General features: G+C 36.4%; 1 protein-coding gene across 1 annotated transcript; it reads left to right on the top strand.

The window, feature by feature from the left end:
* Window positions 1–115: 115 nt before the first annotated feature.
* Window positions 116–27,152, top strand: ctdsp2 (CTD (carboxy-terminal domain, RNA polymerase II, polypeptide A) small phosphatase 2). The gene is made up of 7 exons (XM_027001938.2): window positions 116–712; window positions 13,346–13,497; window positions 17,235–17,336; window positions 18,253–18,309; window positions 19,112–19,204; window positions 19,328–19,513; window positions 21,239–27,152. The coding sequence occupies exons 1-7, from the start codon at window positions 652–654 to the stop codon at window positions 21,362–21,364; spliced, it is 777 nt and encodes a 258-aa protein (XP_026857739.1). The 5' UTR covers window positions 116–651; the 3' UTR covers window positions 21,365–27,152.
* The last annotated feature ends 35 nt before the right edge of the window (window positions 27,153–27,187 follow it).

The following is a 27,187-nucleotide window of genomic DNA, read 5'->3' as shown; positions in this document are numbered from 1 at the left end:
AGTCTTCGCATAAGGCAGGAGGAATGTGCGACAGGATTTCGCCGAAAAGAATGTTTCTCGTACTCCCACTCCCACTTCCAAAGGACCCAATCCGCGCTGACAAACTGTTTCAAGGCGCCCGAAAAGCGCAAAACAAGCCCTTGGTAACTGAAAGACTTGATAATTACTTCTGCGTACACAATTGTTAGCATTTTCTGAGACAGAATCATTAATTATTTAAATCTGCTGTGTTCTGTGTGCATTGATATCATGAGTTGAGTGGATGTTTATCTCCACGACGGGGAACTTGAAACCGCACCACTGCTCCATTTCCTTGGTTGTTTTGCTTTTTTCCGCCTGGATTCTCCATGTTGGAACAAAATTGAGGTATTTTAGTGTATCAACAATAGATTTACTTGCACAAAAATACAACAGCATACCCTCATGTTAAAGAAGTGCTAAACAAGCGTCGGGGACTTGACATTTTCAAGACGACGACAATACCCGTATATGTAAACTACCTTTAGTCTATAACATACAGCGCGTTATTGCTGGAATCGGTCAGCACGGACCAGTCGCACTGCACTAGCCAAACGCGCTATCTAGCTGAATGTTGAAAGTGTCTAAGACTAGGGGGAACGGATTGGATACAGGGGGCACCGCATTTATTAGATGGAAAGTTCTATCATTACACAAGTACAAAAAGAAGATATTCAGCTGCCGTCTAAAACAGGTGAGTTTCATCAGCAGAACAAAACCGCTAAATATCTTACTGAAGTATATATCTGGAATTACTGATGCAAACTTAAAACCCGCACGGCATATTGCTTGTAAGATTACTATTCTAGCTGTACGTGGATAGCCTAGCTGCATTGCCGTTGACTAGCTAACGTTCGCTAGTCTTTTGATATGCGTGTATAATTGGTGGGCTATCTGGCTAACTCGCTATTTAGTATTACTAAATAGCTAGCTAGCGACCACGCGACTTTCTCGAGAAGTCGTCACTTTAGTAAATGGTCCGGTTCCATCAGGGAAAAAGCAACTTTCTTTTATTTTACTATTTGCTGTATTTGTATTTTAAGTTGGTGTGTAATGTAAGAGCGCGGCAACTATTAGCTTGGCTAGCTGCAGGACTAGCTCTAATTTTGGGAGAATTGGGGGTTGTGTCTGAAAAACGACGTCATTAAGTTGAACGAAGCTAATTAAAACTGATATAATACTCGCGTAAATGTAATAATATATTACCTTAGTAGGTAATGTACTGAAAACTGAAGCTAACTATCTACTTTAAGTGCTTTGCGTAATCTCTGCACCTAAATATGTTAGTGCGGATATAATAAATTCCAAGCAGTTGTAGGCTTCATTCATTATATCGCAAAGACGCTCTTAGAATAGAGTGCCATAGTTCATTGCGCCCTTGAGTTAATCTCAATTGTAAAATAATTTTAGCATGCCAACAGGTAAAACTTTTCATATAAAGATTAATTAAAAAAACCCTCTTAATTATAATGTTGGTCATATGTAGCACTTATGTATGGAGTGTATAGTTTGGTGTGCCAGGGTGTTACTGGGTTGGAGTTGCATCCAGTACATAATTTGTAATCCATTTGTTGAACCATTCATCCACTAAGTGCTAAATTAGTAACTAAATGATGAACATTTATATTCAAAGGCCTATCCCAGACACTAGTCAGACACTACACTTGCCAGTACTGTTGATCTGTGCAAAACTATTCGTGATGGGTACATTTTGTTCAGTTAGTCAAGTAAGAGTAGTTCTTAAGGTAAATATAGCCACAAGTGACGATCCAGGGTCCAAACACGATATCGCAAGACTTATATGAAGCTCCATGGATGCACATCATTCTGGCTTTGACCCCTGTTTCAACCAGATGCTGTCAAACGGTTTGGTGACATTTGTAAAATTTGCTCCAGTGTTTTTGCTGATATGCTTAAAATCTGAAGGAGGTACCTACTGATTTAAAAACAATGGTTACTTTTCAGTGATGCCCATCACCAGGTTGCCACAGGGCTGGCACAACATGCACGAGTAGTGCAAGCCTTGCAGTTGTTGTTGTTATAGTATAGGATTAAGTAAAAGTAGCCTAATTGTGACATTAAATCAGATTGATTTAAATCATACCACCAAGACTTTGTGCTTCAACAAGTTGTTGTTAACAGGTATGTGAAGACTTGTTTAAGTTTAACTAAGCATTGTGTTTTTTTTGTGATGTTGGCAAAGTACTAATTAGATTGATTCATACCAGACTTACTGATGAACAAATACCTGAAGTTAGGCTCTGACTGAAGTAAGTTTTATGAATTTTCTTTGGTGTGGTGTAAATGAATGAAAATGACTTGAGATTTAGTTGTGATTGCACTGAGTGAGTGAAAAGGTAGGTATGGGAAGTCTGGTTTAGGTTCAACTTGGCATTGTACCGTTTTTCTTGTGTGTTCAATGTCTGGTACTTAGATTGGTGCAGGTTTTTGTCACTTTGCAACATCTGAAAGACAAAGTGTTTAAACTGTGTAACATGGCAATCTGCATCTAATGTTTTTGTTATCCAGCTTGGGTTTTTGAGTTTTTGTTGATGGTATAAAAAGCTAAGAACTGTAAAGTGATGCTCTAATAGTCTGCACTGATTATATGAAAATATGACTGCAAGTTATGCATGTTTTGCAACTGTTAATGCATGGCATTAAATTCCAGTATACTGAATCATATTTACTCATATCATATTTACTTGTAAGCTTCACCAAGGTGATTTGAACAAATTTTTGAAGTTTGCTGTTGACTAAGCTAAGTGTTGTAAATTTTCTGGTGTGGTGTAAATAGCAATTAATTGATAAGCCTGATTGCTTGTACAAATCAGAAACAGATATGTATTTTGAAAGATTTCAGTTATAAATGGTTTTGCATTTTTAATTTTATTATTCTATTGTAAATAAAACAAGAGGAATGTTAGTTTTCCTGGATGTCACCTAAATGATCATTCCCCAGAGGCCCTCCCCTGGAGGTTTATTCACACCAAACTTGGCAGGCCTCATCAACATGTCATGTTATAACTCTGTCAAGCTGTGTCCATATGTGAACATCTCTAGAACAGTTTTTTGCAACTTAGAAAACCATTGCCTACAATGTTTAACATGTAGCACAAACATTGCACTAAAGTTTTGATAATCTTTCAATAACTGTATTGTCATAACCAATATCAAGTGTACACACTTGAAACAGAATGTTACAGATCAGTTTAAGTGTTTGAAAATGAGTAGTGCCCACTAGTGCTCAATTCCCATAAAACTTTGATTTCTGCCTGGACATACCATTTGAGGTTTGTGTGGATTCTCCAGAGCAAAGACTGAAATATATGCTGAAAGTTGATTGGCTAATGGCATCCAGCATTATTACCTAACATTTATCATACTTCTAGACCCTGTGACAGACTTGCACATAGAAGCTGTGTGCCACTGTTTCATGTTAATTGCACTCTCTCAATGTTTGGAACAATTTTTTTGCATGTTATTATAGAAGCAATTTTGCCAAATGTTTTTTTTTTTTTCCCTGCCTCAGAGCCCCTTGAGGTACACAACTGTAATGTTTTGTAGCAAGCCATGAAAGCATTCATGAGTTGGAGTTTTATATGCATACTACATGTGTTGTAAGCTCTACCCCTGCATTTGGTTGATGCTTGAAATGTGTGTAGTGTCAATTTCCAGATTTTTGGTTATTATTGCAATTCTGACTCTTGTGAATGAATGCATTTACATGCACTTAATAATCTGATCATAATCGGATTTCTTCAGTTTTCTGATTTTTCAAGTGGTCATGTAAACACCATACCCCGATTTCTTAGATTGGAGTATGGCCTAGAAATCAGATTAAGAAATCTAATAGAGAGCTGGATTTTAGCTCAGTAATCTGATTTATCAGCGCATGTATACCCTTACTCTGATTTATTTCGGATTTCTCAGTATGCACATGCGCGCAAATGTAACTGGAGCATTCCCGGAAGTGACTAATGGAATTAAATGTAGCACCCACAAAATTGGTTATCAAACACTTTTGCGTAGACTCTGAAATGGAGTACATGCCTGAGGAAATGAAGACTGAATTGCACACTATTAGTAACCATAAAAAATGAAAATCTATATTTGCCAGGAATGTGGGACCATACTTACAAAAAGCTGCAGCAGGAAGTTTGGAGTTTGTCACATCATTGTGTGATTATTAGCTGGTTGCTAAGTAGAAATCCAATTATTGCCTGACTTGTGTAATCCTGGCGTTTTCTCTTCATCTGAATACCCAAGTACATGTAAACACTGACAGGATAACTGAAAAAATCAGATTTTCTGCAATTATCAGATTATTAAGGGCACATAAAGGAGGACAGGCTTGTGCAGGTATGCTAAAAACCAAGGGCTAGTTCATGCTCAAAAATATTGTGCAGAATTGCGCATATGCAAATTATATGGAAATCTGGGTGTAAGTGGCCAGACTGGGCCAAGCAATATCCAAAGACAGATTTTTCGAAGGTTTTATGGACTGATGAGACGAGAGTGACTGACTCTTGACTGACCAAATAGATTGGCCTGTGGCTGGATCAGTAATGGGCACAGAGCTCCAATTCGACTCAGACACCAGCAAGGTGGAGGTGGGGTACTGCTATTAGCTGGTAATATTAAAGATGAGCTAGTTGGACTCAAAATCAACTCCCAAACCTACTGCCAGTTTTTAGAAGACACTTTCTTCAAGCAGTGGTACAGGAAAAATCTGCATCTTTCAAGAAGACCATGGTTTTGTTTTTTTTGTTTGTTTTTTATGCAGGACAATGCTTCATCGCATGCATCAAAGTACTGCACTTCGTGGCTAGCCAGTAATGGCCTTAAAGATGAAAGAATAATGACATGGCCCCCTTCCTCACCTGACCTAAATCCTATTGAGAACTTATGGGCCCTACTTAAATGGGAGATTTACCTTGAAGGAAAACAGTACAGCTCTCTGAACAGTGTCTGGAAGGCTGTGGTTGCTGCTGCACAAAACGTTGATCGTCAACAGATTAAGAAACTGACAGACTCCATGAACGGAAGGCTTATGATTGTTATTGAAAAGAAAGGTGGCTATAGTTGTCACTGATTTTTTAAAATGTATTTATTTTTAATGTTTATTTGTAAATTGAGAGTTGTTTCTCACTTTAAGAGATGAAAATATCCAAGGGAGATGGGAACATTTCAGTTTTTCGTTTAGTTACGTAATAATTTTGCACACCAATAGTTGTCCAATAATTATGCACACACAGCTATTCTCCCAAGACAGCCAAAACTCACTTGTAATTTCTTAATAAACCTCAAACCTGAATATTTAACATTTTGGATTAACCGAGAGCACAGTAGTTGTTCAGTAATAAAATGAATCCTCAAAAATACAACTTGCCTAATAATTGTGTACACAGTGTAGGTTAACTAGGCTTTATCTTTTTGTATATATGATTTATAGCATTATAGGTTAATCATAGAACCTGGCATTGTAAACATCTTGGGCTGTTTTGGGGCTAAGCAGTTGTTGTAGAATGCTTTGATGAGTAGACTTCATTTACTTATATATGTACATACACAGTCACTAACTTGCTCACTCACCCAACCCTAGAACAAGTTGATGTGATGCTATCTTGTTTCAATTGTTCTACCTTTAGAGCTTTTGATTCCCACAAATAAACAAAGCAAATTAAAGGGGACCCATTATGCTCATTTTCATTGTTCAGAATTTTATTTTTTCATGACATAATTTTCTCATACTGTACCTTTTATTTATTCTCTGTCTAGAATTCTCTGTTAGTGTGTGTCACATGCAGTAATGCCCCCTAGCGGGCCCGCCAGTGGGTCCAAACTGGCATACTTAACTTGATCGCATCAAATGTTCTTAAAGTACAGTACACTTATCAACGTAACATTTCTTAGGACTAATACAAGTACCTGCTTACCGATTTTCAGCTGTCTACATGCATCCATTTGCCAGAAATCCCACACTGAATACACCATGTTTTTCTGGTAAATTGTACACTGTGTTTTTCTGGTAATGCTTTCGGTATAAGACTATTCAGTTACCATCAAAGCAACTGCGTAACATATTTAAATGTTATATAGAGTGTTAGTAAAGGTCTTTAATTGCATGCTCACTTGTTTGCATAAAAACACATGTTCGGTTCCTTCGTAAGCTAACACAAAATGCACGTTACTGATGTAAAAGTGTTCCTGAATAGAGCATTAGACCCTGCCCCTTTCCTATTTTATATTGATTTCTATTGGCCATTGCAGCGCCATTGTCTTGGAGTGACAGCAATTCTCACTAATGTGTGAAGGGGGAAGGGGAGGGGGTGACTATATCATTTACTTCCCATGTGTTTCCAAGGCAAGCGGCATGATTGGCAGCTGTTTCATCAAATAGAAGGGGCTTAGATGAAAACGTAGACCCCTCACTTGCCTTATTTAGTCATACCTTTAATGTTTAAAGGTCTGCGTACTGTCAGCCAGTGCTTCGCTGTTTGGCGAAAGTCCTAAGAAAGATTTGATCGCCAATACTTTTGGACATCATGGAAAAGAAGAGGCTTATTTTAGCTCAAGTTTATGTGGCGTTGTTTGGGTGCTGCTAGCATAGACAAGCATGGCTCCTAGCATGGACTAGCTTTGATGTTTCCATTCACTGGGAAAATTCGCTGGAAAAATTTGTAATCCTGCTACAAAATATAAGTATAAATTATAGTATATTATAGTATTATTATAGTATTATATTATTATAGTATTTACAGTATTTTCCCTAGTATTTACAGTATTGGCTACAGTATTTTCCCCTAATAACAATGATGCTATGAAGCTAATATTGTTGTGGAACTTATTAAAGTAACTTATTTAAACTTGATGTATAGTGACTGATGACTGTGTTCATATGGAGAGGTTTTAGGACACTTTGGAGATGTCTAGGACACCTAGTGGAAAATACTGTGTAGCTACTTGGTCATTTAATGTATATGCTCAAAACTGTTCAGTTTATTAGACAAGACCCTGGTGAATCAGGAAATGTAGAGCATGAGTGAAACTGAATCTCCAGCATCAATAGACACATTCTACACCCAAAAAATCAAAGGTGTTTTGTTTTTTGTTTTTTTTTTGTTGACATTTTCTTCTCTATTAGATGAGCTCAAATGGAACCTAAATGATGGACAAATAAGCCTGGATGTAGATACATGTCTTGTCCCCAGTGTCTACTTCAATTTTAATCCTGAATGATCATTGTGCTATGGGTACAATTGCAGATACCTAGTGTTAAAGTGAACAAGTACAAATCATTCAAAAATTAGCTTAAAACTGCAGGTGCAGTAACAGTTTAAGTCCCATCCCATTGAGCCCAGTGTGCTTTGATTAGTCAGATTGCCCACTCTGCACTGACTGGTCAGCCGCCTGAGCAGTTCTGTCCTGACTTGCAATCTGCAAACAGACCCTTCTCTCCTGAGCAGCTATAAAAACCAGTGTGGCTATTTTTCAGATATGGATACATTCTAGTTTGAGACAGAGTCCTTTCCTGAAAGTCAGGTACAACACGATGGTAGACCCAATTTTCGCAAGGTAGTCTGGAGCTGGATGTTTGAGTGGTAAGTTGTTGTGGTACTTTGAACCTCTGTAATGTTAGAGCTGTCATTTCTCTACTTCATAGTAACAGCAGTTTGTCCACTGACTGACTAAGCTAATACATTTTACATTTCTTTTTTTGGTGCACTTTTGGGAACTACATCACAATGCAGACCAAAATGGAAAATGTCTACTGCAAAGAAATTAGAAAAGTAACAGTTATCACATTATGTAGATGGCTAACTGCTGGGGAATAACAAAAGTAGCATGTACCTAATGTCGTTTGCCATGTTGTAAAGCATAATTCATGTTTTTTCTCAATGTACCTAAGAATTAGATTAACATTGCATACGTTGAGCAATACTAACGTTATCCAGATTAAATTTAGTTTTAGAAATGAATTTTTGTAACCTTGAGTAGGAGAGTAGACAGTAACCCATTCGTGAAAATAAGTAGTCTTACCTCTCATGTTTGTTGTAACCGTTGTACAAAAATCTAGCTGAATTTTATCGCCTAGTGTCTGTAATTGTTTGTAATGAACAATCTGTAAAGGGGAATCTCTTAACACCATATTATTTAAAATAAAAGTTTTAACACATAAGTGTCTTCTCAATATGACTTGAAAATTAAATGAATTCTTCCCAACCTCCAGTACTTGATAAGGGTTGTGTGAAATGAGTTACTTTTTCTTGTGTGTATTTTGGGTTTTGTAACTTTTCTGACTGATTGATTACATGCACCTCAAAAGGAAAAAATGAAAACACATATCCCCTTTTTAAAAGGAAAAAAAAAGTGTGTGTGTGTAATATATATTAGAGCCAAGGGTGATAGTGGCAAGGAAAAACTCCCTAGAGCATGAGGAAGAAACCTTGAGAGGAATCAAGACTCAAAGGGGGGGGCATCCTCCTCTGGCTGACAAAGATCACCACAATAGTAACAATTTTAAGAGAAAAATAAATAATTATAAAATGGAAAAAATAACCAATTAATGTTTAGTCTGGTTTTCTAGAAATCGTAGTCTGGTACTGATGATGTGCATGTTTCTGAAACCCATCACACAAGAAATTGTCCATCAAGAACAATGGAAAATTAGTTTGCTGGGGTGGAGGTGTGGTGGGCTACAACACGGGTCATCAGGGGGTGGTGGGGGTAGCCATGGCAGGTGAGATGTCAGGAGTAGGTGTACCTCAGCAGAAAGACAGAATAGATTATTAGGACTGTCCATGTACAAGGGTGTGTAAATTAGGGAACTATAATGTGCAAAGACTCCATCTGATCTAGCTATGGCAGCACAGCTAAAAGGATGGAGCCACAAGCCTGAGGGCACTCTGTCAACAAACTTGAGTGACAAGAGAGGTGAAGTGACGGAATCACAACATCCCAGTTTACCATAACTCTCAATGTCCCTAGAACCCCAGATCTACACCTTTACTTAAGATGAGAAGTAGTTAATAAAATCCTGGACAATACAGTTTTTAAGCCGAGCCATAAATATTGAGACTGTGTCTGAGTCTCAAACATTTACAGGAAGGTTTTTCCATAGTGTGGGAGATTTATAGGAAAAGGCTCTGTCCCCTGTGATAGATTTTCTTATTCTTAGTACTAAGAGCCTGCACCTTTTGATCTAAACAGACATGGTGGATCATAATGCACTAGGAGTTCTCTAAGGTACTGTGGGGTAAGACCATTCAGAGCTTTGTAGGCCATTAGAAGTATTTTATAATTAATACAATATTTTACTGGGAGTAAAAACTCTGGCTGTTGCATTTTGAACCAGCTGGAGCTTTTTTAGGCACTTATTGGTACAGCCAGATAGGTATTACAGTAGTCCAATATTAAAATAATGCATGGACTAACCTTTTTGCATCATGTGAGGAGACTATGTTCCTAAACTTTGAAATGATCCTGAGGTGGAGACAGGCAGTCCTAGAAATATTATTTACACGAGCTTTGAATGAGAGACTGGGATGCATAATAATGTCAAGATCTTTATCTGTTAGAGAAGATGTGATTGGGAGACCATTGAGGTTCACTGAGTAGAGAGCGAGGACCTGGCTGTCTCAGGGCACCTCTGTTTAGTCAGGATTAAGTGAGAGGAAGTTCCTCAACATCCTGTGTCTGACGTCCCTTATGCATTTGTCAATAATACTGAGCTGATATATGTCCTCTGGTTTGGCTGAAACATATAGATGAGTATCATCAGCATAGCATTGGAAAATAGCACAGTGTTTATGTATAATGTCACCTAGAGGTAGCATATATAAAGAACAAAGCAAAGGCCCTAGAACAGACCCTTGTGGGACACCATAGCTAACCTTGTATGATGAGAAGTCTCCATTTAAGTTAACAAACTGGCTAGATAAGATATAAACCAGGAATGGGCCATTTTCATAATACCAACAACATTTTGGAGTCTGTCTCATAAAATGTTGTGATCTACAGTGTCAAATTCTGCGCTCAGATCAAGCAGTATAAGCAGAGACATAATCCTGGTTAGAAGACAATAACAGGTCATTGACTGCTTTAATTAGTTCTGTCTCTGTACTATGATTAGGCCTAAACCCTGACTGAAAGACTTTATGTATCTGGTTCTGATTCAGATATGATCATAGCTGCTGAGCTACAGTTTTTTCCAGGATCTTGGAAATAAAGGGAAGGTTTGAGATTAGCCTGTAGTTTGACAGCTCACATGGGTCATGGTTAGATTTTTTGATAAGTGGTTTGATTACTGCTAATTTAAATGATTTAGGCATGTAGCCAATGTCCAAAGAGGAGTTTGTTCAATTTAGTAAAGGTTAAAATACATCTGGTAGGATTTCCTTAGATATTAAGCAAGTGGATGATTTTGAGTGTGAGATCAGAGATGTTTAATTCTGGAGTCTAGAGATTATTTCTAATGTTTACTTTTCTGATTGAAGAAATTCAGGAACTCATTACTACTATGTGATGTCATCTGAGCATTTTTATTCCTAGTTAGATGTGTAATTATAAAAAGAAATCCAGGATTATTTTTTTATTTTCTATTATGGTCGAGAAATAAGATGTTCGAACAGTAATGAGTGCCTTTCTATACTTAAGAAGGCTCTCTTTCCATGCAAGCTGGAAGGTTTCAAGTTTAGTGTAGCGCCATTTACATTCCATTTTTTGAGTGTTTTTTGTTAAATTATTAATTTACTACTTTAGTACTACAAGGTACTACTTTTGTCTCGAATTTTTTTATTCTTAAGTACAGCAACATCATTGAGTGTGCAGTGAAATACTGATTCTAAGCATTCAGTCATTTGATCAAGTTGTGTGGTTTGACAGTATTCTAGTCGCAAATGATAAGTGGGAGAGTCACAATAAATCTAGATGCAGTGGCTGACGTGATCGTGCAACTGGTGTAGTAGCAAGGCAAGGTTACTATATTGTGACTCATATGTAGTTCAAATGAAATGAGGAAATGGTCTGAGGTGGCATCAGACCAGGGTAGTATGACTATGTTCTCTGTGTCTACACTGTGTGTCAGTACTAAATCAAGTGTATGTCCACCAGAGTGTGGGTTCTCTTATGCTTTGGGTGAAACCAATTGATTCCAATATAGAACTCTATATATGCCTAATGTTTCAGAATAAATCATTGCACGCCTGTAGTCAGAAGGACACGCTTCGTTTAAAGTCATGTACTCATTTGGCATGATGCAGGTTTCTGTTAGACAAAGTACATTTAAATCTATGATCTGTTAGGATTTCACTTATCTTGAGCGCTTTAGACTAACATTTAGTAAACCCAGCTTTAGATGAAAGGTGCATGCAGTGTTCTGTGAATCAGTTATGTTACTACTAATTATGTTAAGACAGGTTTTTCTTTGTTTTCTGTATTTCTGCTAAGCTCGGGGAACAGACACAGTGTCAAAATGATGACCCTCGGGTGACGTCGTGTAATGACCAGCAGACGTTTGGTTTAGCATCTTTGTCTGCTGCCTGGCCTCCGCTCTGGATTGTCATAGATTAACTTGGTCTGTCATAAGACTATGGTTTATGTTACAGGAAAGGAGATCAGTGCCTTCCCTGGAAGGATGGATACCATCCTGCCCTAAAAGGCCAGGCTTGCCCTCAAATGTGTTCCAATTATCTATAAGCCCCACATTGTTTTGTGAGCACCGCTTGGACATCCAGCAGTTTAGTTAAGATAACCAGCTATATGTAATATTGCCACATCGCATTGGGATGGGACTAGAGCATACAATAGCGTCAGCATTTTTAGTAATCGCTGACTGGCGAATGCGTATATCTTTAGCTCCTACATGAATAATTATCTTAGAGAACCTATGCCTTAAGATTATCTTAGAGAACCTATGCCTTATGCCTTAAGACCTTAAGATTACCTGCAATGTTTGGCGGCCTGGCCCCTTGTATACAGCTAACTACTTCTGCTGGTGTCCCTAAAGGCCTAGCTAATTTCTTGTGTTGCAAAATAGAGTCCTATAACCAGAGGTCTTTCAACAGGCTTCTCAGCGGGTGCCTCGCTAAGGGGAGCAAACCTTTTGGACATGTGAATTGGGGATGCATGGTGCTCCCATGGGCAAGCTGAAGCTCTGCTATTTCACCGTCACGTCACCCATTTGCCCTGCTGCGAAGGCTATAGTGCTGGAGTTGAGGGCTTGCTAACTTCACCTATGGCATCCAGAGCTTGTACTTCTAATTCCTTGATAGGGGTAACACTTTCTAAGGTCTGGATGTGCACTTCTAGCGCTCAAACCTTCTCTGTTAAACTTGCAATTAATCTACACTTCTAACAGATAAAACTATCACAAACAACAGAAGAGGAATAGCTAAACATGTTGCACTCTGCACACTATGGGAGAACGGAGCGGCCATGTTATAAAAAGAAGAATGTTAACGTTATGTTTTTGTAGTTCTTTGGATGCAGTATTTGATGATAAAGTAGTTTTTGTCTAGTGGAAGTTGCTGGTTTCTAGGTAGAATGTACAAGGAAAAAATTGATAAACAGCTAGAGAGCAGTAAGGACTAGTATAGTGTTGGTGCGAAACAGTTTCAAAAACAGGAAGCAGCCCTTCAGAGTAGAGAACCACTGCTTCAACCAAAGCACATGGGAAGTGGGCTTCAGTGCTCATATAACCACCTGTATTAAAAGTATTTTGAATCATCCACTCTCAGGAGATAGGTGTACCTAACAAAGTTGCTAGTGTGTACTGGTACACAACAGGTGTTTGTAATACATTACTAGAGCCTGTTGAAGTATGCAAATATTTGTAGTTAGAGAAATACTTCACTGTGGATTCCTGCAGCTGGTTTTGGTGGTAATGCTGGTGATGCTGAAATCGGGTGTGGCATATGGCACATGTTTTTTGTGAACTTTCTGGACATTTGCCTGGTTATTTCCTATTTGTATTCCTGTTGCACAGACCAGTGGCTTGATCTTTGCATGTGTGCAGTCTTTTTTAAATCAGAAAATTGTAAAAAGTGTAAAAGATATAATACAAACAAACAAACAGCATACTGTTGTCTCCCATTCACAAGGTGTACATTTTTGTGCATGTACTCCTGACTTCATTTTTGATAATTGGATTAAGATTAATTGAATTTTGAGGACATACTTTTTGTTCTCTAAATCAGAATTCACATTAATGTAAACAATATTTTATAGCAGTTTAGTTACTTAAATTGGGTAGCCCCTTTCCCCATGTGTTGCATTTTTCATAGTTCTTTATTTTTTATGTGATGTAGAATTTTTGTCTTTTCAGGCCAGGTGAAGAAAACTTCTCCCAAGAAACCTCGAAGCCGCAATATCTTCAAAGCACTGTTCTGTTGCCTGCGTGCACAGGATGTGCCCCAAACGCTGGCCCCTTCCCAAGATAACTTGCTGCCTCCTGAGGATAATGGGACTATTGCCAAGGTAAAACTTCTTGCTTAGTTGTATTATTCAAGAAGGATTTTTTTTGCCTTTGTTCGTTCATTAACATGTAACTTATATCTGGCATTGTAGATAAAAACTAGAAAAATGACATTGCTGTATCTAATATGACCGGTCAAGTTTTTATAGAGAAAGGGGCTTATGAAGAAGAGAACAAAAATTATATGAGTCTGGCCAAGCATATAACTCAAGGCAGAGCCATTTTTTTCCTCAGAGCTGAAATCAAATGTAGATTGATTTTCAGTGAGACTGCAGGTGTCTATATGGATTTAATTCGTGGCTAACAGTTAGCCAGTTTAACGTGAACTGTCCAAATTCAGCAATTACCTTGCTTAAATTAAATTGCTTTTAGCCATTGTTGAATGTGTTCCCCTGGCTAGCAGGGCCATTTTGTAGTATTGTGAAAAAGTAACTAGCTGATAAGAAAGTTTATCTGATTAGATTAGATTATTTTTTGAACATAGGAAAAGACGGGTTTGTGATATGTCAGTGTATTCATTTTCAGGTCTTTTTTCCTTCCTCCTCCAATACGTTTCTATACTTTAAAACATACAATTATATCATACTTAGCTGGAGATTATTGTTAGAAGTTATAGGTCATGAAGGGACCTGTAGATTTCATACTGTTTGGAAATGCACTTAATTCAAGGAATTACCATAGGATCTGGAGTTTTATTCATTAGTCTCATTATTCAGAGCTGTGTTAAATGTTTTTAGATTTACAGAATACTGGAACCAACAAGGTAATGGTCAGATAACTGTTGGGGAGGAAAGAATTATGTAATTTAGATTTTATAATTACTCCATTCAAATATATCAGTCCAGGATAAGTGCTGCTTTCACAGTTACTTTAATTAGAATTATCTCATTATTATAATTGTTACTTTTGTACTATTTAAGCATATGTACTATGATCTAATATAATGGTAATTTGTGAATTTTATATTTTTATTTTAGTATTTAATATGGCTGCATAATACATCATTTGTCAGTGATCTTACAGTATTGGCATTTAAAGTACTGATAGCATAGAAGGCTCTAATATGCGAATCAGGTCTCACACATCACAGCATTTCTTTTGTCTGCTATGAGCATACTAACACATCTCAGACATAGCAGATGGTCATTCTTTGGCTGTTCTGATTAATAACAGCATTCACATTATCCCACACCATATTTTGATCATAACAAAGCAGACCAGTTTTTAAACATATCCTGTCAGTGGTTCAAAAGTGTGTATCCTTCTGTGTATCATGCAACCCTGATACCCCCTTATCCCCCATTAAAAATCTTCGAGTGGCAAGTATGGAAGCAACAATGTCTATGAAGTCTGCACAAAAATGTGTAAAAGTAGGTCTCTCTTCTTGGTCTCTGTGACATGTAGGCAAATTGTATTGTGGCCCATAACTGGAAACATCTGTGCACAACACAAATGTTTTCACTACATGTAGCCGAATGACCATTCCATTGCCAACAGCATATCTAGGCCCATGTTGCCTTTTACATAAAGTGCTATTGGATAAAGCACATGCTGTGCTATGAAGCATGAAATTACCAAGGCTTTGATATTGGAGGCAGTCACAATAAACATATCTCAAGCTACAATAGGGGAATATGGAGTGAAATAGAAAAAAAATATATAGAAAATCATTTAGTTTTCTCAGTAAGTCAACTGCAGATATTTACATTATCACGGAAAAAACAGAAAATACATTTTTACTCAGCAGTATTAGTACAAACACACTATGGGAAATTATTTTACACTCATCACATGAATGTTTGGTATTGCTGAGTTCAAAATATAGTTTGCAAAGTAATGACTGTCTTTTGGCCCTATGCAACTGAATTTAAGCACTATTTCCTCAGACTAGTCTAAAGAAAAACTACAATACCCACCTTCAAAACATTGACTAATATATATATACACACACACACACACACACACACACACACACACACATACACATACACACACACACACTAAGTGCACAATTATTAGGCAATAGAGTATTTTGACCATATCATTTTAATGCATATTTTCCAACTCCAAGCTGCATAAACTTGAATGCTTGTTGGATATTAGGTGATGTGTATTTGTGTAATAAGGGAGGGTGTGGCCTATGGAGCTCAACACTCTCTATCAAGGCGTGAATAATTATTAGGCAGCTTCTTTTCCTCAGGCAAAATGGGCCAAAAACAGATTTAACGGAATCTGAAAAGTCAAAAATTATTTCAGAGAATTGCAGCACTCTTAGAAATTGGGGCATGATCACAGAACCATCAAACGTTTTGTTGCAAATAGTCAACAGGGTCGCAAGAAATGTGTTGAGAAAAAAGACACACGTTATACTGGTATGAGATGGTATTATTAAATATGGGCTAGTTGGACATTTTTGGGTGGAAGATTTTCTCCCAACTCAGTCAACTCCCAAATCTACTGCCAGTTTTTAGAAGATGCTTTAATCAAGCCGTGGTACAGGAAAAAGTCTGCATCTTTCAAGAAGACCAGAATTTTTATTCATGACAAAGCTCCATCGCATGCATCGAAGGACTCCACTGCGTGGTTAGCCAGTAATGACCTTAAAAATGAAAGAATAATGACATGGCCCCCTTCACCTGAACTAAATCCTATTGAGAGCTTGTGGGCCCTTCTTAAATGGGAGATTTATGGTGAAGGAAAACAGTACTGCTCTCTGAATTGTCTGGGAGGCTGTGGTTGCTGCTGCACTTTAACGTTGATCATCAACAGATTAACAAACTGACAGACAGGTTTATGACTGTTATTGAAAAGAAAGCTGGCTGTATTGCTCACTGGCTGTATTGGTCTTTTTTTGTTGAAATGTCAGAAATATTTATTTGTAAAGTTTGAGTTATTATTCTCACTTTAACAGATGAAAATAAACAAGTGAGATGGGAAAAATTACATTTTTCATTTAGTCGCATAATAATTCTGCACACCAATAGTTGCCTAATAATTATGCATACATAGATATTCTCCTAAGAAAGCAAAACCTTACTTTTACTTTATTAAATATTCAGGTTTGAAATTTATTAAGGTTTTGGATTGACTGAGAGCACTGTAGTTGTTCAGTAATAAAATGAATCCTCAAAAGTAAAACTTGCCTAATAATTGTGCACACAATGTATTTTATTACCATTCCCATGACAATGCCATAAAACATGTCTACGTTTACATTGTCACCGCAGGAATATTTTTAAATTTTTTCACAAATCTCGTCTGGTGTGCAACAACAAGCATTGCAAAGTCATTCCCACTGTAAAATTGCCTTTAGGGAGATTGAAAATTAAGACAGTAGATTATCTCTATAGATGCACAGTTACTGCTAACTGAGATCTTTGAAAAGACAGTACCCAAAGGGGTGTATAATACATTAAATTGTTCAGTTTTAATTTTTATTATGCAGTTCTATTACAATGTGGCTCAAATGCCCCTTGTAAAGACTGAGTTTGGGGTGCACATGTACAAACCATTTGAAATGCATACTAAAATAGAAAGTTGAATGTTCTGAATTCAAGCTGTTGGTACAGTACTACTTTTGGGGGGCTATTATTCCACTCCTAATAATACATTCTGGTCAGATTTTCCAGGTATGGTTTTCTTCAAAACTTAGTTTTGTAAGCCATTACTTGAGAGAGGCATTTGGAAAACCATCAGATAAGAATGTTAACAAAAATACAAGAGGCATCTCTCATTATAGATTCCAGAGACCAGCCTACTGCCTGAGCTGACCCCTGAAGACCAGGGCAAGATCTGTGTTGTTATAGATCTGGATGAAACTCTGGTGCACAGTTCCTTTAAGGTAAATTGTCATGCCAATGTCAATACTATCACAGTCAGCAACTACAATGTTTCTAACTATAAAACTCTGTGAACTCTGTAGTGGTTGCTTCAGTTAAGGGTAAATTAAGACCTGGTTTCTGGCTCTCACCCTGCAAGATCAAGCTGTGTTAAAACACCCAGAATAAGACGTAGGGTCCCGGTGTCCAGTGCTGCAGTAATATGCAAATGTGCTTCTTCATTGATCTTATAATGATTCCCAATTCATGAAGGCTTCAACAGTAATAGAAAAGCTACAGGCATGGCTGCACACTTATGAAAAACCAAAAACATTAGCGCAGTCTAGAAATGTAGCAGTCAGTGAAGTCCCCTTGAAATCCCCTTATTGCTTAAATGATATGTTTGTTCCTTAGCTCTTATGTACAATAAAATGTAATTGGCTAAGTATTGTAAAAATATTTCATCTCTCTTTGTGTCTTGTCCATATAACCATCTCCATGTGCTTCTATTACATATTATGGTAAATAATGTTTCTCATTAGAGTAGGATTGATCAAACATCTTGGCCAAGGCTAATTGACAATGAGTGAAGCCTTTGCAAGATATATTGCAGGGTCTTTGTTGCAGGGCAGAGAATTTTAAGAGACAGAACAAAATGGATGAAGGTGTCACATTCTTTGCAATCATTCCTTAATGCCTGTCATCAGATGTGATGGAGACCTTTGATATTATGGACAGCAGTAGCAAGTGAGGCCTGCAAATCCCTGTATTTTGAAGTAGCTCAGGGGTTGAACTCTTCAAGTACCCAGTCTATGTAGGCACTTATGTGATTTAATGGGGTATAAGAGCTTCTGAGGCATTGAAAGAATGACCTTGTTTGAAGAAGCACTATGAAGAATCTCTTCATGCTCTCTAAATACCATCTTATCTTATTCTTAGCCAATCAGTAATGCTGACTTTATTGTTCCTGTGGAGATTGAGGGAACAACACACCAGGTAAGATGGGAGTGCTTTGTGTTATGCAGAACATCTTTAACATGGATGAAATTTCCATTTTTTATTTGAAATGACTGTTTAGCTCTCTTTTCAGTTAAGATAAAAGGGCGGCGATACATTCTATATAGTAATATACCAGCTGTGTCACAGCAGTGAATTTACTGATTTTTACAAGAATTTTTTAATGTGGTGGGAGAGAACTGGCAAATATTCCTATTGAGTTTCCTAATATTTCTAATCAGTTTTGAGAAATAACAGGCTTTATTTGCTACAGAGTGTATAAAAAGCATGATTTAATATTACATGACTGCTCCTCATTACGTTATTTATTTTGATTTGTTTATTTTAGAATTTTGACAAGTTTAGTCCAAGTACATATTTTGTACCCCATGGATTGTTTCAAAGTAATTAACATTTCTTTCAAAATTGTACTGGAATAACAAATACTTAAACTGTTTAAACTGAATGTCTGGATTAAACCACTTGGTGTCCTGTCATTTATGCAGCATTTTTAATTCTTCATTTAATTTTTGAGTTTGAGCTCTGCTTATTGGCCTCAGCCTGATTCAAGTAATCCAGGATAGGCTGTATTCCACCAGCATGGCCTATTTTTGATTACTTGTTTCTGGAGGTGGTGTCTTCTCAGCGGATTCACAAACTTGATTACCTTGGTGTAGATGTAAGTGACATGAATTTCATTTTGTAATGAAAGCACTGTCTTAAAGTAAGATCAATTTTTAATGCACTTGATTATGTAATCTAAATGTTGTGTGTCCACTGATATTTAGTTTGTGTTAATTAGGTTTATGTCCTTAAGAGACCACATGTTGACAAGTTCCTTCAGTGCATGGGAGACATGTTTGAGTGTGTGCTATTCACTGCCAGCCTTGCAAAGGTAAGTACGTTTCTGAATTTAATTTCATAGGGTTTAAAAATACATACAGAGTCTGCCAACCTGCATAGGTACATATAGCAGTAACACCAAGCTCTTTGCAGTGATGTACTCTTGCTATTGCAGTATGCCGACCCAGTCACAGATCTGTTGGACCAGCGTGGGGTATTCCGAGCTCGACTTTTCCGAGAGTCCTGTGTCTTCCACCAGGGCTGCTATGTCAAAGACCTAAGCCGGCTTGGTCGCCAGCTTAACAAGACCCTCATTTTGGACAACTCTCCTGCCTCTTACATCTTCCATCCTGAGAACGCTGTAAGTGTAGCCGTGTCTTTGGCGTGGGTCTTGGTGAGCTTCAGGGCTAAATGAAGGTACACAGCCATGTCTTTTGAAATGGGTCATGATGAGCTTCAGGGCTAAATTCAGGTACAAACATTGTGAGCAGCATTCTCAGCCTCCTCTGACAACAGTTTCATATAATCACTAGAAGTAGATTTTCTGTTGTACTCTTTAGCTCTTAAGTCTTAAGTTTAATTTTGCTTGACCAGTCAAAAAGTTGTTAGGATAATTTTTACATCCCACTATTCATTGTCACACTTTGTTTCATATTCAAATTGAGATTTCCTTTTACTGTTTGTAAATCGATATAAATTCCTATAAAATATACCCCAGTTTTGGGATTCTTTTATAAAATGGAAAAGAAATTCAGCTCATGTATCGAGTTACAAATACAAAAATTATGATATTGAAATACTAAATAAAATACTATTCTTCCTAAATAAAAAAATACCATTTTTAAAATAAAATGCCTGGAATGGTTACAGGAGGTCTCCAGACCTAAACGTTGTTCTGTAATAATGAATGTCAGTATTGATGTCAGTACTGTTATACTGTATTGTAGGTGTATTAAGTAGTAGCCAACCATCTTATCATTTTGTGCAGTAGAATCATGCTTAATAATATACGGAAGTACATGTTTATTGTGTAATGAACTATATTCTACATAGTGGAAGTGAGATTCTGACCACGAACACAGCATATCACTTGAATGAACATGGGCACAGTGTGTCACTTGAATGTATATGGTCACGGTGTGTCACTCGTATAGTTGATCTGAAGTCTTTTGTGCTAGCAGATTAAACCCTTTTTTTTATAATAGAGGTTTTATTATTTATTTTTGATATACATACTCTTGGTCTAAAAAGTACATTAAATGGTATAAATTTTCCACCACTAAAATATCACAAAAGTCTCAAAGGTTTACATAGTAATTGACAAAATGTTCTGGGTCAATTTATGCAAGTATCCAGTTTGACAAATTTTATAAACTTTTCAGTTGCAATGTATATTTTTACAATTAATTGGTTCCTTTATTTTTTCTTCTTGAAATTTATACTTTCGTTTTTGTATTGTATTCCTCCTTGAAATGTTTAATTAGAGTGCATTAAATTATTTACAGAGGTGTGACACATTTGTATTTCTACAGCAAACCTCAAGCTTTAAGGCTGTTGTTTATTTATTGTATGGACACATTCCCATCTGAAGTCTAAATGAGGGTTGGTGTGTGTCCGTGTGTCCGTGTGTCTGTGTCTGTGTCCGTGTCCATTGAAGATTCCAGGTGAGAGTAACTGCAGAGATATAGAGATATAGATATAGAGGTATAGAGATGTTCAAAATCTTTCCAGAGATACAGGAAATGTAGATCAGTTCTATTACATTGAGTTTTCTTACCTTATTGGTTCTATAGCAATAACTGGACAGGTCAACACATGTCATTAATGCAGTGTAAATTAGTATTAAAATGCCTTGACACTGGAAATGACAAATGTTTCATTCTGATGGTCCAAAGGTGTTCAGCAACATGATCACCAAACCATCTCTTGATTTCTCCAATGCAAAAATGTTTGCATCTCTCGCAAGAAATACAGTAAACAACATGGAAATTATTTGTTGTTTGTCATGGAATTAAAACAAATTAATAAAATAACTATTTCACACCACTGCTCTGTGACCTTATCTTGGTCCTTATTTTGTCTACAGGTGCCTGTGGCATCTTGGTTTGATGACCTGGAAGACACAGAACTGCTGAATCTGTTACCTGTGTTTGAGGAGCTAAGTGGTGCAGATGATGTCTATGCCAAACTAAAGCAGCTTCGTGAACCCTGACAAGGACCTTCCCTGTCCTGTCCCTTTGTTCATTAGGATATCACACTGAGAGTACCAACTGCCATGAGAGCCTTTATAGCCTCTTAAATGCCTTACTCAGTCTGCAAAAATTAACTTTGCATTTGCACACTCCAGCAGAGGCACCAAATGTCACAATGTGACATGTCTCAGTATGGGGATGTGTGTGTGTCAAGGTCTTCATGACTATATTATGTTCTAGTTGGGTATTTATCCATCTATCTTTATTGAAAACCATAAGATGAGAAAAAAACCTGTTGGCTATATCCAAACATCTGCTTTCTTTACTGTATAGATGTGTGATTTAGCTCTTAAACCACAGATAAATATGTGCCCCTTTGATTTCAAGTATTTTACAGTACTAATACTTCAGTCATCTATCATGATTGATAGACATGATTAATTATGTCAAATTATATTTTTTGCAAAGTCTCATTAAATGCATTTTTGTAGCTTTCATCAGATCACAAATGTGAAGCTTTTAAACTTCTGCATTGTGCCTTTGGTAGTGAAATAATTGTTTTAAAAAGAGAGACCATTCTCTGAGCCTTTTTTTCCCTTGTTTTCAAACATTTGGGGTGATTATTTTTTTGGAGGAAAAATGGCCATACTTATAATCTCTATAAATGTTTATCTACAGTTAAATTGTAACATCTCCTCTTCTGTCCTATTGAGGGACTATCGAAAATGCTTGGTGCCTTTTGTCTTGCATAAGAATAGACTCTGTAATGCTGGATAGACATGCTCGAAATCATGTCTACCAACAAAGAACATTTTATTGTGCAGTGGAATTATAAGATTTCCTACATTTCCCTTACAGTTTCACAAGCTGTTCACTGGTCTGGAAGTTGCTCTGAAGTCCTGTACTGCCTTCTCTGTTCAGGCAGAAAAATGTGAATAACTCATTTTTTCCTTTTCTATGAAATCAGCAAATGTACATTAAGGTGTTATGTCAAAATACCTAAATACTATTTATCAAACTTTATTTTTTATTTATTTTCTTAAAGGTTGCTTTTTTTTTAAAATTAATTACTTTTTTTTTTTACAGATTAGGCACAACTAAACAAGCTTTTTCATACTATGCCCATAATGCCTTGTAGTCTGCAAATTGAGTAGCTATACAAAATTATGTAACTGTGTTTACAAGTTTTTCTTTTAAATGAAGTGATTTTACCATACTGTATTAGAGCTAATTTAAAAGAAATTGTGCTTGATTTGTTCAACCTACAGGCTATGCATAGCAGAGTTTGCAAAAAAGTTTTAAATACAGCATTAAACTTGAAAGGTAGTACATAATTTCACAAGAGTAGACAATAGAAAAAAAGGAAGGTTTATGATTTCATAAAAAAGGGATGAAAACATGGTCACTTTGTTGAATCTGTTGTTGAAGGTTCATTGTGATGCAGGTATGACACTTATCAGCCATAGCCTATAGAAATGTCCCCTGTGGGGCAGGAGAGTAGACAAAATGCCATCTCAACGACAAACACTAGCAGGATATTTTGTTCAGCAGATTTCCTATATTACAAGCTTGCCATTATGTTTAAATCAGACCACTGAGTAGTGGGCATTCCCCTTTATAGAACAAGATCATTGAGTCTCATGCATTCATATCTTTTTTAAATTCTTGAGATAATTTTTTTTGTGTGTAAGGTAGGTTTAAGCAAGTTGGCCATGTCAGATTACACATGCTCAGAAAATTGGCATAAATCTCAGGATTGAATGCATCTGTACAAGATTGCACATTAACGAGAAATGTGAATTTGCCTCAAAAGGCTATGAGAGAATTCATGTCATAATAGGTTATCTTCCTCAGTAAGGCATTGCAAGGTTGTTCCTGTGGACAGAGACTATCAGTATCAGCTGCTGAATTAATTAAATGACAGACCAAAAGACGGTTAACTTGTCATTTTCTATAAAGTCTGCCATCACAGATGCGCACAATATGTGCATCGTTGCTTTTTGGATGGCCTATCATGCAGATTTTTAAAAAAAGACTAACCACTGTCACACAGGAAAGTCTTTAATATTACAAATTGAGTTTAATTTAGAATTTTTAAATTTTGTGGGACATTGTACATGACTTGTATTATTAAGTCTCAATTGCTCACAAATTTTGTTTGCACCCAGGAGAAATTTCTAAGTAACGAAAATTGTTGAATGCAGCAGGTGCTCTCAAGTTGCTGGGAAAAACAATTTAAGGATAGATGTGTTTGTCTAATTACTTTTGCATAAGGCCCATTGTATACAACAGCAGCCAGGTTATAGTTTGCCTTATCCCACTTCTCACAACACTGAACCAGGCAATCAAAAACAATGAATACCTGGTACAGGTCTGCTAAGATACAAATGTTGGTGGTTTGTGGGTGCATGAGAACTGGAATTGGAAATACTGTAACCTGTAAATACACAGTATCCTTGTACACAAAAATTGATTTAATTACTTGCTTTTACCTTTCATAGAATAGCTAATGTTTGCCCTCTGTGAAGGAGACCATTTGCCACAAGTCAAAGTTAAATGGCCTTTTTAAACATGTATTAAAATTTCTTTAATTCATGGATTCAGAATTTTTTGTTTAGATTTGATTTTTTTCACCTCTGCATTATGAGGGATGGGTATGCTTCCTATTTTACATGTTGGATCTGTCATAAGAACCTAGTTAAACATTGACTTTCAGAATATGCCTTTGGTTTTTATCAAGAATGGTAGTTGTTTTTTCAGTACAGACTAATTGGAGACACTATAGATAGTCTGAACAATAGATCAGTGTTTACCAAAGCTTTGCTTGTGCCAAATGTAATTTTTAGAGTGTTCTGATGCAAAATGTATTGGCTTCATTACAGAATACATTTTAAAAATCAGATTCAACTTAAAAGCAGTTTAACCTAAAAGTTGAGCAAATGTAATTTCAAGCAAAATAATGAATACTGCATGAGCTAAAATGTTCCGAGTTACTGTGGTTGTTGGTAGTATGGAGAGATGAGTTAACCACAATCAAAGTCAAAACCTACCCACACCTATTTCTTATTAACATATATTTATTTTTAAAGTAAATTGGAGGACCACTTTGTTTCCATCAGATCGATTTAATCTTTAATTATCTAAATCAGATGTTCTGTGGGTCAAATGTTTACATATACCAAGTTTACTGTCTTTTTAAACGGTTTTGGGAATTCCAGAAGTCAATGTAGTGACTTTTAGAAGCTTCTGATTATATGCTTTTGGACTGTTGGGAGTTAATTTGAAGTGCACCTGTGGCTATATTTAAGGGCCTTTACAGCCACTGCCTTTTGACCTTGATACCATGGGCAATATCCAAGCAACTCAATCAAGAGTTCAAAAACCTGTCTAGTTCTTTCTATAGGAACAATTTAAAAGCAGCTGAAGGTACCTTATGCATCTGTATTGTATGCATATGCGTAAAGGGCTTGGGTCCACACAGATACCACACCTTTGAGTATGGAGGACAAATGAACTCTCAGGGCTGACTGAAATTTAGTCCAAAATGTTGAATCCAAAGACAGTAATAAAGGAAATGGAAGGAGTTGGAGGTATCAGATGCCAAAGTATATATATCCACCATTAATAGAATCTGATGGCAGCATAACCTGAAAGACTCTTGTGCAAGGAAGTAGCCCCTACTCCATGTTAGTGCAAAAATCCACAAGTTTGCAGGTGATCACCAGTATGAACATCTAACCTTCTGGGTCTTCCAGTAGAATATTGTTTCTCCAAACCAGTGACAAATTGGCTTAAAGACAGCAAAAATGAAAGGATTGAAATAATCATAAAGTTTTAACCTGAATTCCACAGGTTTGTGAACTAAACATTTTTTTAAAGAAGTAAGTTTGAGGAAGGAGAGAGCGTCAAACCTTACTGAGTTTGCAGGCAAAATTCATGCAAAGTATTTTTAGAAGCTGGTGGAAGGCTGCCCAAACTGTTTAGTTCAAGGTAAACAATTGAAAGACACTGCCACCAAACACTAACAAAGTGTAATTAAACATTTGACTTGCTGAAATTCTAATAAAGCATATAAAACCTGACATAAATAACAACAAAGAAAGCATTAATATGTAGAGTTGTTAAAAATGAATTTGAATGTCTTTAGCCTAGGTATAAACATTTGGCCTCAACTATAAATATATACATGGCATTTATTTTTATTAGGATTAGTAACAATCTATTTCTGCAAGTTTTACAGCAGTACTGTACTTTTTTGAGAGACACAGAGAAAGGCTAAAAGGATGATCAGCAAAGAAGTGCAATTGATTTCTCAGACATTTAGTCCATCATCAAAGTCACTATTGGTTGCTTCTGTTGGGCAACCTTCATTTGTCTAAGGATTCACTTGCACTGATTTTTGTAGCGCATGTCCATCCTTGTGCAGAGTAGCAACTGTGTGAAATTTCTAACTTTGCAAACTATGAATGGGGACTGATGGAGAGCCAAGTTTTCAGAAATCGTTTTGTAATGTTCACCAACTTTTCTTTTGAGCACTTTTAAAATTTGTTTTAAAACTGACTCTAGTTGCTGTCTTTAAAGGTTGTTTTTCTACATATTCTCATGTGTATGTCCATTTGTTATTAAAGATATGGCAATGTGAAATGTTTTATTAAATAGAACTTTTCATTTTTATGGCTTGAAAGAAGACAAGATTTCATCCAAGAAATTCAAAAGGGCTCACAAACATTTCCTTTTAGCTGTATGTGACTTGACTAAGATCCTGGGCATAGATTTCTTCTAAGGATAAGACAGTTCTTGCCTTTCCAATGAGTGCACAGCGTATTTTGTCTTTTTGTTCTAAATAAAGCATTTTTTTTATGTTTCTGCTGGTCAGAGAAACTTATTACAGATTAAAAACAGTTTATTAAGACAGATGGTTTTGTTCCTTTTTCATTAATTTTTCCTTCATGCTGCATTGCCACACTTGTTTAAAAACATTGGAAGCTTAAATGAGGACTATATGTGATTGTTCTAAAAAGTTAGGGACTTGATTTAAAAGTTCCATTATTGATACGGTTGTGCATGTTTTCAAGATTTGTTTATGGTCAGTGCTCAATTTTGAAATTTTTTCTAACTTTTTTTCCAACTTATAATTTTGTTGCCCTAATTTTTCCTTATTTGTCATATGTGTATTGCTGTTAGTTCAGATATGGACTTCAATATAATGCAATGACTGGTGGACAAAGCACTGAGCAAAAGCTTGAAACTCTTGATCTGCTTTTTACTTGCAAACAGCCAAGGTTGTTTCATCATCATCCCACTCGAGAATTTTATAACAAATTGATGTGCAAATTTTAAAAGCTGTAAAACTGGTGTGTGGGTCAGCTGTAACTGAATGTTGATAGTTTAGAAAAAATAATATCAGTGCTTTATACTGATTTTAGTGTTGGATCAGGGGACCATTTGGCAATCTTCAGTTAGATTTCATTTGTATTTTGATTCAAGGGTTCATAGACATTCTTAGTTTTGTAATAGAAAAGCACAGCTGGGCTTAATGCAGCACAGTGTATGGGTTTTGTTTTACAGTTTTCTTTTGTTTGTCCAAAGTGGAATCAGAAATAATGTCACCAATTTCTGACTATGCAGATTGAAAATGTATTATATAATGTAAAAATAGTCATTTATGTGTAGTTTGTTAATGTCTAGTTTTGTTTTATATATGAACTGTTTTTTGAGGAACCTGCAGTAACATGCTGAAGGTTATGCAGTTATATTTTTGAGGACTTAAGAAATTGGCAATAAAAGTATTGATTATTTTTGTGTCTGCATATGATTTTCTGTCTTTTCTACGCTAATGTTAC

This window comes from Electrophorus electricus, chromosome 20 (assembly GCF_013358815.1).
Source record: "Electrophorus electricus isolate fEleEle1 chromosome 20, fEleEle1.pri, whole genome shotgun sequence".
Lineage (NCBI taxonomy): Eukaryota > Metazoa > Chordata > Actinopteri > Gymnotiformes > Gymnotidae > Electrophorus > Electrophorus electricus.
Note: the sequence above shows the minus strand (reverse complement) of the source record. Positions and strands in the feature narration are given on the sequence as shown.

What these genes read in the sequence shown, in the direction of transcription:
- ctdsp2 (XM_027001938.2), top strand. Translation starts at nt 652, where the DNA reads ATGGAAAGTTCTATCATTACACAAGTACAAAAAGAAGATATTCAGCTG. An exon ending in ATAATGGGACTATTGCCAAG is followed by an intron (nt 13,498 to 17,234) that starts GTAAAACTTCTT and finishes CTCTCATTATAG; the next exon opens with ATTCCAGAGACCAGCCTACT. An exon ending in TGGTGCACAGTTCCTTTAAG is followed by an intron (nt 17,337 to 18,252) that starts GTAAATTGTCAT and finishes TCTTATTCTTAG; the next exon opens with CCAATCAGTAATGCTGACTT.